This window comes from Callithrix jacchus, chromosome 11 (assembly GCF_049354715.1).
Source record: "Callithrix jacchus isolate 240 chromosome 11, calJac240_pri, whole genome shotgun sequence".
Classification (NCBI taxonomy): Eukaryota; Metazoa; Chordata; class Mammalia; order Primates; family Cebidae; genus Callithrix; species Callithrix jacchus.
Window position 1 is genome coordinate 118206726 of NC_133512.1, and position 15518 is coordinate 118222243.

Sequence of the window (15518 nt, forward strand, 5' to 3'; positions counted from 1 at the left end):
GTATACATTGGTTTGGTCTAAAAAGATGAGCTATCTTGAAGTAGGGGCTTACAAGTCATATGTGGCTTCAGAGATTAAAGAATCTATAGATGTGACTTAACTCTTGCCTTGTGTGACTTCAGATCTTGTTTATAATTTGGTATCTTATTGCCACAAAGAGTTTTTGATCAGCTGGGCGTGGTGAGTCACACCTGTAATTCCAGCACATTGGGAGGCCAAGGCAGGTGGATCATGTGAGTTCAAGACCAGCCTGATAAACGTGGTGAAACCCTGATCTCTACTAAAAATACAAAGAATTAGCCGGGTATGATGGTGCACACTTGTAATCTCAGCTATTCAGGAGGCTGAGTAGGAGAATCACTTGAACCTGAGAGGCTGAAGTTGCAGTGAACTGAAATCGCACCACTGCAGTCCAACCTGAGCGACAGAGGGAGACTCCATCTCCAAAAAAAAAAAAAAAAAAGTCTTTGATCAGTCTTACCTCCATTTAACATTCATGCTGGCCAGTTTTACCTAAACTCCAAAAGGTGGGGAGTATAATAAAATGTGTCTGACCTCCCTTCCCGTCATGGCCGAGAACTCCATTTTTAAGGTTTCTCTGGGGTCCCGTTGGCAAGAGGAGGGGCCTGTTCAGTTGGTGAGTGACTTAGGATTTTATTTTTAGTTACATTGGTAATCATCAGTTAGAAAATATAATAGGAAAAGAATTCATTCAAGTTAGTAATCAATGCCAGAACCTACCTTGTTTCCTTAAAGAATATTTTAAAGATGTCAACTCTTCTCTAGTTACGTTTATATTGCAATAACTGTAGACATACCAATGGGGTTTTTAGAACTTGATATAATAATTCTGTAGTTCATCTCTGATGATTTACTAATGGGAGTATCTAAGAAATGTTAGGGAAGAAGAGTAAGAGGCCACAGTATAAAGCTGAATATAGAATCTTTTACATATTGTGTAACATAACATGTATGCAGTCTATATTACATAATATATGTATAATTATAATTAAAGTAATGGGAAAAAATCAACTGAGACTGTTTTCTACTCCTCAGTGATCAGACAGTAAAATGTAGTAATATGTAGTCTTGGCCAGGATGCAATAAGATGGAAGAAAGTAATTGACAGTATAAATTAAAATTTGTACCATTTGAGTAACTTTTAGGACTTTATATAAGGAAATAAGCAGAGATTGAGACAAAGGCTGATGTATGTTCTAGTGTTGGCTGTAGATTTGTACCTGTGACAATTGGGTGTTAATGTCCTTTTGTCTCTTCAGCTATTGTCTCAAGAGCCCAGCAATGGCATATCCTCAGATCCCACTGTGTTCTTAGATCGCCTTGCCGTAATATTTAGGTAAGAAAGGAGACTCTGGATGCCTTACTGGGTTAAAGGCTCAAATGAAACCATTATGTGTTGAAGTAAGCAGGTGTTTTTTTCCTCACACTTGCAAGTATCTTCCTATGTTTGAAGACTAATTAAGCCAACTGTTACCTTAAGTTCCAGGGCAAAGGCAAATTCTAAGAATTCATTCCTGGTAGGTGTTTGTTAAAAGACTCTTTAAAAGTGGACGGCCAGGCGCAATGGCTCGTGCCTTAATCCCAGCACTTGGGAGGCCAAAGCAGATGGATTGCTTGAGCTCAGGAGTTCCTGACCAGCCTGGGCAACATGGCAAAACCCTGTCTCTCCCAAAAATACAAAAAACTAGCTGGGTGTGGTGGCATAGCTCTGTGGTCCCAGCTACTTGGGAGGCTCAGGTGGGAGGATTACTTGAGCCTGGGAAGCAGAAGTTGCAGTGAACTGAGATCATGCCACTGCACTCTAGCCTGGGTGACAGAGTAAGAACCCCATCTCAAAAAAAAGAAAGACTCTTTAAAAATGGGATTCTTGGCTGGGTGTGGTGGCTCACATCTGTAATTTCAGCACTTTGGGAGGCTGACGTGGGCGAATTAGGAGATCAGGAGATCGAGACCATCCTGGCTAACACGGTGAAACCCCATCTCTACTAAAAATACAAAAAATTAGCTAAGCATTCTGGCACACACCTATAGTCCCAGCTACTTGGGAGGCTGAGGTAGGAGAATTGCTTGAACCTGGGAGGTAGAGGTTGCAGTGAGCTGAGACACCACTGCACTGCAGTTTGGGTGACAGTGCCTCTGTCTCAAAAAAAAAAAAAAGGAATTCTTTTGGACTCCAGTTCTGTGGAGACCAAAAGACCAGAATTTCCCATGCATCATCATTTCACATGGATCAGAATCACCAGGCCTTATCAAAACACAGATTGCTAGGTCCTATCCTCCGAGGTCTGATTCATTGGATCTTGGGTAGGTAGGACCTGAAAATTTACATTTCTGATAATTCTCGGGTAATGCTGATGATTCTGCTTGCTATTGCAGAGACCATACTTGCAGAACTATTGCTATATAGTGTATGGGTACAAAAATAAAATGAAGCTTCTTCAGTGATCAGGTGAAATTAATGCGTCTTTGACGTCAAGAGGAGCCTAATGATTAAAAAGGCATTTGAGTGAGAGTTTTCAAAGGGTTGTTGTAACTGGGTAGCATAATTTATAATTTGTGGGAACCACGTATAACTGGAATGTTAGAGTAATCATTGCGTAGAAGCTAATGTGGGATAAATATAAACAAAGGTAATATTTTCATTCATTAGTTATTGCCAATAGGCATCTTTTTCTGAGTTGGTGCAATGCTTTTCTTTTATAATTAGGAGAGCCCTGTTAATAGGCCATTCTGGAACCTATTAACAGTAATATTTCACAGTAAATGAAAGTCTGCAATAGATGTAAATGCTTGAATTAAAGAAAGTTAAATTTTTATTAAGTTGTTGAGCTTTTTAAAACTAAAGAGTAACTTTCCTTTAAAGTAGTTGGTAGTTAATCCTGGGTTTTTTTTTCCTGCTTTTCCTCAAATTAGTGGGCTCTAGAACTAGACAAAGGAGTTGTATTTGGCTGATTGTGGATGGGACATTGGATTCAGACTAGAACTACATCTTTGGACTATAGTTCCTATAGCTTTTTGTCTTTTAGTGCAAGGAATACTTGTCTTTTAAAGCAGTACTTGGTTTCTAATAGTGGATTTAGACAAACTGTATATTTTTTGTTAATTTGGAAGAAACTGCATATTCGGGTATTTTGATTGTTTGTTTTCTTTTTGAGTTGAATTTTTACTCCATCCACTTGTTCCCCGGCCAGAGTACAATGGTGTGATCTCAGCTCACTGCACCTCTGCCTCCCAGGTTCAAGCAATTCTCCTGCCTCAGTCTCCTGAGTAGCTAGGATTACAGGCATGCACCACCATGCCTGGCTAATTTTTGTATTTTGAGTAGAGACAGGGTTTCACCATGTTGGTCAGGCTGGTCTTAAACTCCTAGCCTCAGGTTGTCTACCCACCTCAGCCTCCCAAAGTGCTGGGATTGTGGGCATGAGCCACTGTGCCTGGCCCATACTCAAATGTATTAAGGGAAAAAATGAAAAAGATATCTGTAGTGCCTCACAGCCCATGTACACAAAGTTGGATTGAATTTGCGTGTTCTATTGGAAGTGACTTGAAGGTGACCAAAAAAAATGATAGGATGATTTTAAAGTATGTGCTTATAAAGGTAATGTAAGTAAATTACTTTAATGTCTGGTTTTCTTTATTTGGTGAAAATGATACTAAGTAAGCAAGCAGGGCTCAGGGCTCTGGGTCCTCAGTGAAATTGCTCTTCATTCACTATTTTGGGCCTTTGTCTTTTTTCCCAGACATACCAATCCCATTGTGGAAAATGGACAGACTCATCCGTGCCAAAAAGTCATACAGGAAGTAAGTGCTAATGGATGCTTATGGAATCAAGGCTTGCTTCTGATTTCCTTACAGGGCTTTGGGTAACTCACTTGAGAAGGCACTGTCTCTCAAGTTCATAGGGAGATTCAATTTGCTGATATGCTTTCAGTGAAATGAGGGAAAGAGCCATCCAGATATCTTTTATTTTGGATTTGATAACAAAACAGGCTACAGGGTAATGCATTGAAATGCCAGAGAAGTTGTAGAAAGAGATTCACTGTGTGCCTCCTATAGAGTTGCTAGTAGGACTGATCAGTACCAGCAGAATATTTTTGGCAAAGCTAGTGACTTCAATTTTCTTAGTGATGACATATTTCCCCTCTACTTTTTTCACTGAGGGTTATGTGAGCATCAAAAGTCTCGTTTTAAGAATTGCTTTTGAGACTGCAGAGGACAAACTACATAAACACTAAATATCCTTAAGTGTCCAATGGTCTCAGATGATGCCATTTCCTTAACTCTGGTCCTTTTGTTCAGTCTTCCACCTTCTAGGAACTATCTTTAAACATCTCTTCCTGTATAACTCATATTCATTCTTTTCATCATTTTTCAGGAAAGTTTAGAAAATTGTGTATCTGTCTTTTAGCAAAGTTAGACACGCTCTTCTTCCAATTTTAAAGAGGCACTATTTCTCTTGTTAAGTGGTAGGGTTTTGTGGTGGGTCTATTGAACCTGTGCATCCTGGCCATGTGTGTTCCTATAAAGAAAATTTTGTCCCAGTTATTTAAAAACTAAATGAGATGTTACCAACTTAGCAGTTTTTCAGGTCCTAGTTGTTGAATATTTTCTTTCTTGTGCTCTTTTTTCTTTTAACCCAGATATGGCCAGTTTTATCCGAGACTCTAAATAAGCACCGAGCTGATAATCGGATTGTAGAGCGTTGTTGCAGGTGCCTGCGCTTTGCTGTTCGCTGTGTAGGCAAAGGATCTGCAGCGCTGCTGCAGCCACTAGTCACACAGGTAAAGTTGTCTCTAATGGGGGCATGTGTTTCATGTACAGAATTTGAAATAGGAAGCTGGGTGCAGTAGCTCACGCTTGTAATCCCAGCACTTTGGGAGGCCAAGGCCGGTGGATCACCTGAGGTCAGGAGTTCGAGACCAGCCTGGCCAACATGGTGAAACCCTGTCTCTACTAAAAATACAAAAATTAGCCAGGCATCCCAGCTACTCGGGAGGCTGAGGCAGGAGAATCACGTGAACCCAGGAGGCGGAGGTTGCAATGAGCCAAGATTGCCCCACCGCACTCCAGCCAGAGTGACAGAGCAAGACTCGGTCTCAAAAGAAAAAAAAATTTGGAATGGGAGCCTTTAGAACAAAAACTCTGCTGATGAAATGAAACACTTTTTTATTTATTAATTAACAGACCAAAAGAAAACTTGAAAGAGATTAATGCCTTTGATAGGTACATTGTCTATAAAGGAAACAGCTTAAAATCTCTTCCGTATAGTAGGTATAGTAGTATTCTAAATAGCCACACAGTCCAGTCCAGTGTGAAATTCTGTGAAGCAAATAACTGGTGCTCAGTCCTTGTATACTAATGGTAAGCATTTTTTGTTCATATCCTTGGGGAAAAAAATGTGGCAAGTCCAACTTTGCTGTTTCTTGGCCCAAAGGGATTTTCTTCAATCTTGGCCACAGTTAGTTGTCCACAGAAGTTTCTTATTTGTTAAAAAATAAATTTGACTCTTTTAGTCATTAAGATTGATATGTAATTATGATGGTATGACTCACTAAATGATGTACTCTAAAATCATATTCTCATCTAGAACTATATGAGATGCCTGTGCTTAAGTCACTAAGTAATTTGTGTTGATATTAACCTTATTGCAGGGCCAGGATGCCAGTGCCTAAGGCACAAGATTTAGGGGTATGAGGCAAAGTGCCAATTCTGCATTTGCAGGACTCTGAGGTGCTTTGTGAAATTTTGTACCCATGCTCTGAGGAAAATAGTCACAGGCTAGAGCCATACCCCACCCAATCTGAAGTGACAGTTCTCCACCTAGAGAGGGCACCTAGGATGCAGGTTTTAAGGAGGCACTCGCCTTAAGCATGAGTGCCCCCTTAAATTCTGCATCCTAGGTGCTGTCAGCCACAGGCACAGGCATGCTGGTACAGTGTTGGTACTTGGATAACCTTACCTCGCTAAATTGTAGATTTGATTAAAGGTTGTACAGGTAAATATTTCAAAAGAATTTTAATTTTTAGTGATTTCTCTACTTTCACTATATGCCGAGCACAATAATGTTTTCATTTAGGCAATTACCACCTCTGTTCAAGTTTCCCCTTCAGTGCAATACATTCTGGGTCTACTACAACTTGATAGAATGCCCCTTTGCTATTGGAGGATACCCTCTTGACTTTGATACCGTTTTTAAATTCCTGCTAGTTAAGTATATGACCAACCCAATGGAGTAGGTAGCACCATTATATGGGAGGTGTGTTCTAGAGTCAGTACATGTGACAAAAATTAAAATTATCCTTAAAAATCCCTTAACTCAGGAGCCAGCAATCTATAGACAGTGGGCCCTCCACCTGTTTTTGTTTATTGTTTTTATTTAATGTTTTACTGAGCTATAGCCATACTTTAAGTATTATCTGTGGTCATTTTTGTTCTATACTGGCAAAGTTGAGTGTGCAAAGGACTGAATGGCAGACAAGATCTATACTTTTTACTAAATAGCCCTTTAAGAAAATGTTTGGCAACCCTTGACTTAATCATTCCTTAGTAAAGCATATAATTTTAAGTTTACAACATGGAATGGATTCATAGCTCTCATCTCATGCTCACTCCATGACATATGCTGATAGAAGAATTAGTTACTATATCCTCTCAGCCCCCACCAAGTTCATAGAGTTGAATTTATATATTAAGATCAATACATATCTATTTGGTGGCATTTTAAATAGGTGAATGTACAATTGCTTCTTAATTCTGGGAGGATAGTGGAGTAAAAATTTTAAACAAATCATTTAAATGCATATTGTCGCTGGGCATAGTGGTGCACACCTGTGTAGTCCCAGCTGCTTGGGAGGCTGAGGTGGGAGGATCCCTTGAGACTGGTAGGTTGAGGCCACAGACCTTACCACTGCACTCCAGGCTGGGCAACAGAGCAAAACTGTATCTCTTTAAAAATAGTAATGTGCATATTATATTAAAATATTTGCTCTGTTGAAATCCAAATATCTTCATAGAAAACACTGTTTTTTACTTAAAAGATAAAATAGGTTTAGGAGCAACTCAAAATTTATGCCTTCACTGTCTTCTCCAAGATGAAGGCATTTGATATTGTTGTTCCAACTGTGGCTATATATCTTATTTAAAAATATGACCTATCTAAGGTGCAAGTGAGAGCAACCTTTAGGTACTGGATGAAATATTCTGTGCTAGGGTTTTGCAAATATTATGTGAGCTCCCTGAGAACTTCCAGCTTTAAGTATTAGACAACTCCTATACAGCGTTGTCTTGGGAAAATCAAAGGTCAAAGGGTCAGAAGAATAGAGAACTTGAAAATTACTGAGAAATTGAGCCCTATGTTTCATAAAATAGTGGTAATAAGTTTTACTATATTGCCTTAAAGAGAAGAAAACAATCAATCTCTGAATTTCTTCCTGGAGAAAGCTTCATAAGTTGGTACTTTTTGAAGGGCAAAGCATTGAACTAATTGTTTCCCTTGACAGATGGTGAATGTGTACCATGTACATCAGCATTCCTGTTTCCTGTACCTTGGCAGTATCCTCGTGGATGAGTATGGCATGGAAGAAGGCTGTCGGCAGGGACTACTAGACATGCTCCAGGTATCTTTTCCCTGGGGAGTGTAGACGCATCAGGCCTGGAGGGTCTAAAAGCCTAGCAGCACATTCTTTATCATGTCTTTAATTCCGTTGCTTCCTTATGTTTTCCCCCAGGCACGTTGATTTTCTAATAACAGGGAAGTAAAAGCTTCCTAGTGTTTCTCTGAACAGGCCTGCTTGAGAGAATGAGAGACTGACCACAGGAGTGTAATGATTATTAGATGTTACTGCCTGGTTTATGCTCTTCCAGAGATAGGGTATTTGGAGGGGGGAGAAGATGAGCAAGTGAATCTCTTAAGCTCAGGCATTATTGTATTTTTAACTTCTTGCCTGGAACAGCCAATTGACTAGTTTACTTCACAGCAGGGAGGGTTTTAGAGTTAATAGCTGGCATTAGAAATGGCTCTTCAGATACTACTTTTCCATTCCTTCTAGTCACAGAGGGGGAGTATTGAGTTGCAGTATGCCGTTTCTTTTCCCAAGACGTCTTTTCATTTAAAATTGATATTTCATAATTATTATGAAAACTTCCACTCCCTTAGTGGACTAGATCATATCTAGTACCTAAATAGAATCTTTGCTTTCAAAAATTTTCTAAAACTTTGAGATGACATCTATTGAGTTTTAACAACTAAAATCTGTACCCTCAACCCTTTCTTAAAGTCCCCAGTGGACTTCAGGTGGGCACAGTGGCTCATGCCTGTAATCCCAGCACTTTAGGGGGTTGAGTTGGGCAGATCACGAGGTCAGGAGTTTGAGACCAGCCTGGCCAATATGGTGAAACCCCGTCTCAAAAAAAAAGAAATATAAAAATTAGCTGGGCGTGGTGGTATGCACCTGTAGTCCCAGCTACTTGGGAGGCTGAGACAGAAGAATCACTTGAACTCGGGAGGTAGAGGTTTCAGTGAGCCAAGATCATGCCACTACACTCTAGCCTGGGCAACAGAGCAAGACTCCATCTCAGAAAAAAAAATAAAATTAAGGACTTCATAGATGAAAACTGTTTATGTCAACTGGGAAGGATTTGTGTCTTTTCTTTTCCTGATCAGATATTCTCATTACAGTCTTTTTCTTTTCCCAGCTGTGCTTTTCTTTGTTCTTTTTGTACTTATTATAATATGTGGCAAGTCTGAACGCTGTGGCATTTCTAAAAAAGCATTTCTTTTAAAATCACTCTTCTGTTTTAGGCACTGTGCATCCCCACCTTTCAGCTCCTGGAACAGCAGAATGGTCTCCAGAATCACCCTGACACTGTAGATGACCTGTTCCGGCTAGCCACTAGGTAAACCCTTCTGAGGAGCACATTTCATTTTTAATTGCTCATCCCATCACTGCTTAGTCTTGCCATCTGACTCTTGTTTTATTCTTGTAAAATGAAGTCAGTGGAGTAAGTAGATTAATGATTCATAACCCCAAGGTAAATTGCAAGCTAATATATCCCCAGCAATGATGCAGAGTATTTCTGGAAGCAAGGGTAAAGAAGCTGAGTTCCTGCCAGGAAGGAGGGAGCACACACAAGACAATGCAGTGTGCCTGGTAAAACACTTAACTAGATCATTTCTACAGTCCTCCATAGTTTTTAACCATTTGTGCTGTTGCGATTTCATGTTTCACCTCAGCCTTCCCCTTGAGAAGCTTAGCATCCTTTGGATATAATCAGTTTCAGAATAAAAAATGTTTAGGATTTTAAGGTGCCTTAGCAGTTGTCTCATACTGTATTTCTCAGCTGTATCAACAGCTTGCTTCAGCAGTAGCACTGACAATATGATTGCCAAACTTCTGCTTGAATTCCTTAGTCCCTGACTAAGGAATTTTAACCAAACCTATTAGCATATAAGCATTAAGAAAAAAAGAAAAAGATTATTTTCTTTTCAAAACAAGAAAAACCCAACTGTTATATCATTACAAATGCAAAATAATATTGACTTGATAGTTTCATCTCAGGATTGAATATTGGACACTTTTTTTGTTAGTTTTCGGATAGGTTAGAAAAACTTTTTTTAGTAGATAGAATTGTTGGATGGGCTATCAACCTCTTTTCTTAGGGTTTGTATTCCTTGGAAAACTAGTCCCTAGAAAGGTTCTTTGTACAAACGATGAAACAAGTTTGGAATATACTGCATCTTTTTCTTAAGAGATTCTCCCAGTGTATTAAAGGAACTTAGAAACCTGATAGTAGTTTAAAACAAAAAATAAACAAGCAAAACCACTTTTAAAATCAGCAGCATTTCCCAAGCTTACTTGAATACACAACCTTTTCTTTGAAGGATTCCTGTTGACATCCTGGGGAACTGGAATTCTGTGAACTTTAGTTTGGGAAATGCTGTTTGTAGCATCTTTAGGGCATTTTAACCAGGAGAGTTTCTACTTGTAAGTCCTTTTGACTGGTCTTTCTTGATTTATAAAATTTTAGTTGAAAATTGGGTGTGGTAACATCTTTTAATATGCTAATCTAAGATATAGTCCTTTTTTTTTTTTTGGAAGAGCAACTTAAGATCACTGCAAAGTTGAGTAAAATTGCTCCCATATGCCCCTCCCTTCTAACACACACAGCCTTCCTTTCTCTCAGCATCCCCCACCAGAGTAGTACAAACAGTGACCCTTTATTAACAATTATCATCACCCAAAGTACACAGTTTAATTAGGATTCACTCTTGGTGTACATTCTGTGGGTTTTGACAAATATGTAATGACATGTATCAATTGTTATAGTATCATATGGAATACTTTCCCTGCCATAAAAAGTCTCTGTGTTCTGTCTGTTCATCCCTTCTTTCCTGAAAACCCCACCAACTACTGATCTTTTTTATTATCTTCGTTGTTTTGCCCTTTTACTCTGGCTGCTTTTATAGCCTAATCTTGTGATTTATACTTAGTTTCCCTTTCCACACCAGGTTTATTCAGCGTAGCCCTGTCACCTTGCTGAGGAGCCAAGTAGTCATCCCCATCTTACAGTGGGCCATTGCCTCTACTACCCTGGACCACCGGGATGCCAACTGTAGTGTCATGAGGTTCCTACGAGACCTCATTCATACAGGGGTAGCCAATGATGTAAGTATAAATGTGATACCATTTCTACTTTACAGCTTTTTTTTTTTTTGGTAGTTATTTTTTGTCTTATTTATTTATTGTACTTTAAGTTCTGGGATACATGTGCAGATCATGCAGGATTGTTACATAGGTATACACATGCCATGGTGGTTTGCTGCATCCATCTCTTTGTCACTCCTTAGGGGAAAACCAGTATTCAGTATTTCGTTACTTGGTCTGTATTGGTAGACATTTATCACAGTGGATCGTTCACTAGCCAAAATATCAACTAAGACACGTATGCTGGGTGCTTTAGGCTATATAAAGCAGTATAAAACTGTTCCTGCTCTCAAACCATTTGGTGTCTAGTTGAAGAGAGAAACAAGTTTAAAGAGTTAAATAAACAACAAGAAGGCAGTATTTGGTGTTCTCATTTGTTTTTGAGACAGAGTCTTGCTCTGTCACCTAGGCAGAGTACAGTGATGTGATCATGGCTCACTGCAGGCTCTGCCTCTCAGGCTCAAGGGATCCTCAGCCTACTGAGTAGCTAGGACTACAGGCATTCACCACCATGCCTGGCTAGTTTTTATATTTTTTGTAGAGATGGCATTTCACTATGTTGCCCAGGTTGGTCTTGAACTCCTGGCCTAAAGTGATCCTCCCACCTTGGCCTCCAGTATTTGATTATCAGATGAGTGATCAAAGTCATGATTGCTATGAGATTAGACAAGGGAAAGCTCTAGACAGAAGAGAGTTGGAATAACTTTCTGAAAGGGGACGGATTTAAATGGAGCCATGAGATAGAGGTAGAATTTGGTTGGATTCGAGAGAGTTAGTCTAACTGCCTTTAAACTAGGATCAGAGCAATTCAGAATAGTACTAAGTTTGTTAGTAGACAGCTAAGCAATGGGACTAGTAAAGTGGCTCACAGGAATTTTGAAGGTAGGTTTGGTTAGATGTGGAGTAAAATTGTAGATAAGGAAGAACAGGGAAGAAGTACGTATTCACTTCTGCATTCTATTCAGGCTGTTCATTTAAGAAGTTTGGCAGTAAAAGAGAAAATTACTAGAAGGGAAAGGTAATTTAAAAATATATTTTTCTCAAGGTATTAGAAATATGTATGTGTATGTTTAAAGACCACAAGAAGGAACGGTGCGGTGGCTTATGCCTGTAATTCCATCGCTTTGGGAGGCCGAGATGGGCAGATCACTTGAGGTCAGGAGTTCGAGACCAGCCTGGCCGACATGATGAAACCAGTCTCTACTGAAAATACAAAAATTAGCTGAGCATGGTAGCGCATGCCTATAATCCCAACTACTAGGGAGGCTGAGGCAGGAGAATTGCTTGAACCTAGGGGGCAGAGGTTTTGCTTAGCTGAGATCATGTCACTGCACTCCAGCCTAGGCAACAGAGCAAGACTCTGTCAAAAAAAAAAAAAAAATTAAAGACCACATAGAGGGCCAGGCGCGGTGGCTCATACTTGTAATCCCAGCACTTTGGGAGGCTGAGGCAGGCGGATCATGATGTCAAGAGATCGAGACCATCCTGACCAGCGTGGTGAAACCCAGTCTCTACTAAAAAATACAAAAATTAGCTGGGCGTAGTGGCATGCACCTGTAGTCCCAGCTACTTGGGAGGCTGAGGCAGGAGAATTGCCTGAACCCCAGGAGGTGGAGGTTGCAGTGAGCTAGGATCTGCACGCCAGCCTGGTGCCTGGTGACAGAGCAAGACTCTGTCTCCAAAAAAAAAAGACCACATAAAGAAAGAAAATAAGGGTTTTTTTAACAGGAAAAAATTCAGAATCTGATAGACATCTTCAATTCTTATTTCAGTTGGTTTTGTTTTGTTTTGTTGTGAGATGGGGATCTGGTTGTGTTACCCAGACTGTAGTGGCCATTCACAGGTGAGATCCCACTGCAGATCAGAATGGAATTTTGACCCACTCTGTTTCTGACTTGGGCTATTCACCTCTCCCTCCTTAGGCAACCCAGGAGTGGGGATCACAATATTAATACTGAATTTAGTGCAGGCACCAGCCCAGAACACCTGGGTTCAAGCTGTCCTCCTGTCCCTCCTTTGGAGTGGCTGGGACTATGGTGTATGCTGCTGTGCCAGGCCGACTTGGTTTTTAAACAAGAAAATAGGAACGCAAGTTATTTTTCACATTAAAAATATTTAATTGAAGATGAGGGAAAAAAAGTTTTTAAATTGCTAACTTAATTCTGAACAGTATTTTCTTTTCTGCCTTAAAATCATGAAAAATCTAAGCATTAATCTCTGTTGAAACCCATGCTCATTCCTCGATACTAATAAACTCTTTAATTTTCTTTTTGAAGGTGAAACACTTTGTGAACTTTGTGAATCCAGCTGTTATTTTACACACACGTGCACACACATACACATACTTTCTTCCCTATTAAAGATAAATTACTAGGCTAAAGGGGGAATAGTGCTTGGTCTTTGGAATGTTGAGACTAGAATTTATCTGATGTTCCTGCTTTCCTATATACAGCATGAAGAAGACTTTGAATTACGGAAGGAACTGATTGGACAGGTGATGAGCCAGCTTGGACAGCAGCTTGTCAGCCAGCTGCTACATACCTGCTGCTTTTGTCTCCCCCCCTATACCCTGCCAGATGTGGCTGAAGTGCTCTGGGAGATCATGCAGGTTGATAGACCGGTAAGATGTTTTCATAAGGAATTTATCTCATAGTTACTAAATGTAATAGGCTTTGGTTCCTTAAGGCCAACCCTAATTTTGAAACTAGCCCTGTTCTGTGTCCGTGGAGCCAAATTTAGGCGTATTGCCAAGTTAGATTAGTAGATGAAGAGGCTCACAGAAGGTCAGTAATTTATTATTGAGTCCTTTAAAGCATGTTTATATGTCACTGTCATAGAATTTGTATTACCAAAAATAAGTATCAAGCATTGAATTCAGTCGTGTGGCTGTCCAATGTGAAATATGTTCACTTGTGAGAGATGCCCAAATGTCAGTCATATTAGTTATGTATTATTCAGGAAGTATTTCATCCTGTCAGACCTCTTCTATAGCACTGTATTATTTCTTGGTGATACATCTAACCAGAACATTTGGAAGCACATAAATGTAAACGTAACCCACAATGTAGACTTGGATATATTTCCCCTTTGGATTTCTTTGAACCAGATTCTTAATCACCTAAGGATGGAATTGTTTTTTTAAAGCTATCTGATAATGCCCAAATATTTTCAGTACTAGGTCACATGACCATAACTCAGTTTATGTGTGCTGTGTGAAAGTTGAGCAGAATGGTAAAATGTAATATAATCTGAAATTATTTTTAAAATTGAATTTATAATTTTTAATATTACTATAAAAGCAGTTTAGGAAAGTACTCAATAGGACCTAAAGTGAGCTATCTTACAGAACAACAGAATATAAAATGGATAATAATAATATAGATAGTACCTATTCCTTGCTGGTTCAATACTCATGTTCCATTTCAACTTAATAGAGCAGCATATTTGGTTTTCTAAAGAAAAGTACTTTTTGAGCCTCCAGGAATCAGCAAATTTAATTCCAAAAGTCCTTGACCTGAGGGAAAAAGTCTCCATACTCTGCTTAAACTTTTTTACAAATATACTTGATTCCCAAGTAATAGAAAACTTAAATAAATCTAACTTTATAAAAACATTCTTGAGTGTAAACAAATTGTTAAGTGCTAACAAAAACAAACAAAAGATGAGAACAAGAAGTTTGGACAGGAACAGAAACCAGGTAGCCATGTACTCTTAGGAGTGTACTATATATATACCTGCCGGGCACAGTGGCTTATGCCTGTCTTCCCAACACTTTGGGAGACCAGGGCAGGAGGATCACTTGAGGCCAGGAGTTTGAAACCAGCCTCGGCAACAAAGGGAGACCCCACCCCTACAAAAAATGAAAAAAAAAAATTAGCTGGGTGTGGTGGCATACATCTATAGTCCCAGCTACTCAGGAGGTTGAGGCAGGAAGATTGCTTGAGCCCAGGAGTTCCAGGCTGCAGTGAGCTATAATCATGCCACTGCACTCCAGTCTGAGCAGCATAGTTCCTTTTGAGACACTGTCTCAAAAAAAAAAAAATGCTATATAACAACTATTATGAATCCTTAATTAAGAATTAAGGAACTGGGCCAGGTGTGGTAGCTCACACCTGTAATTCCAGCACTTTGGGAGGCCGAGGCTGGTGAATTATCTGAGGTTGGGAGTTCGAGACCAGCCTGACCAACATGGAGAAACCCCATCTCTACTGAAAATACAAAATTAGCCAGGCGTGGTAGCACATGCTTATAATCGCAGCAACTTGGGAAGCTGAGGCAGGAGAGTCGCTTGAACCTGGGAGGTGGAGGTTGCGGTGAGCCAAGATCACACCATTGCTCTAGACTGGGCAATAAGAGCAAAACTTCATCTCAAAAGAAAAAAAAAAGGAACTGTTATATATCCATAATTAAGAAATGCTTAGTAATTCTTGAGCATTTATAATACTTTTGCTCTGGCCTATTATGGTTATAACTAAATATCATGGGAAATAAATAATGTAAAACAAAAAATTAGGTATAAGAGAGTAATTTTACAGCCCAAAACTATGACCAAAGTATACATTCCACTTAAGAAAGGGATGAAGAAATATTAGAGCTGACTCAAAGGACAACAGTTAAACTGAAAATAACCCAGATAAAGTCTCTAGAATTCAGATTAAGTCTCTAGAATTTTTATTTTAGAAAGGAAGGAAGTAAAGGGAGTAGAGCCAATTATTGTGCATATGAAAGGCATAAAGAGAATGCTCAGATATAAGTAAATTGAACAGCAGCAAGAGTAAGGTTTTTTTAATGCGA

At 39.4% G+C, this 15518-nt stretch overlaps 1 protein-coding gene across 9 annotated transcripts in view; it reads left to right on the forward strand.

The window, feature by feature from the left end:
- Nucleotides 1–15518, forward strand: part of TNPO3 (transportin 3) — a 94108-nt gene that overhangs the window by 65436 nt on the left and 13154 nt on the right. For all 9 annotated transcript variants that reach the window (XM_078343803.1, XM_078343802.1, XM_078343806.1 and 6 more), the window contains 7 exons: nt 1281–1357; nt 3762–3822; nt 4662–4802; nt 7521–7637; nt 8822–8916; nt 10529–10685; nt 13177–13344. In XM_078343803.1, the coding sequence (XP_078199929.1) occupies nt 1281–1357; nt 3762–3822; nt 4662–4802; nt 7521–7637; nt 8822–8916; nt 10529–10685; nt 13177–13344 (816 nt within the window). The remainder of the gene's footprint in view (nt 1–1280; nt 1358–3761; nt 3823–4661; nt 4803–7520; nt 7638–8821; nt 8917–10528; nt 10686–13176; nt 13345–15518) is intronic.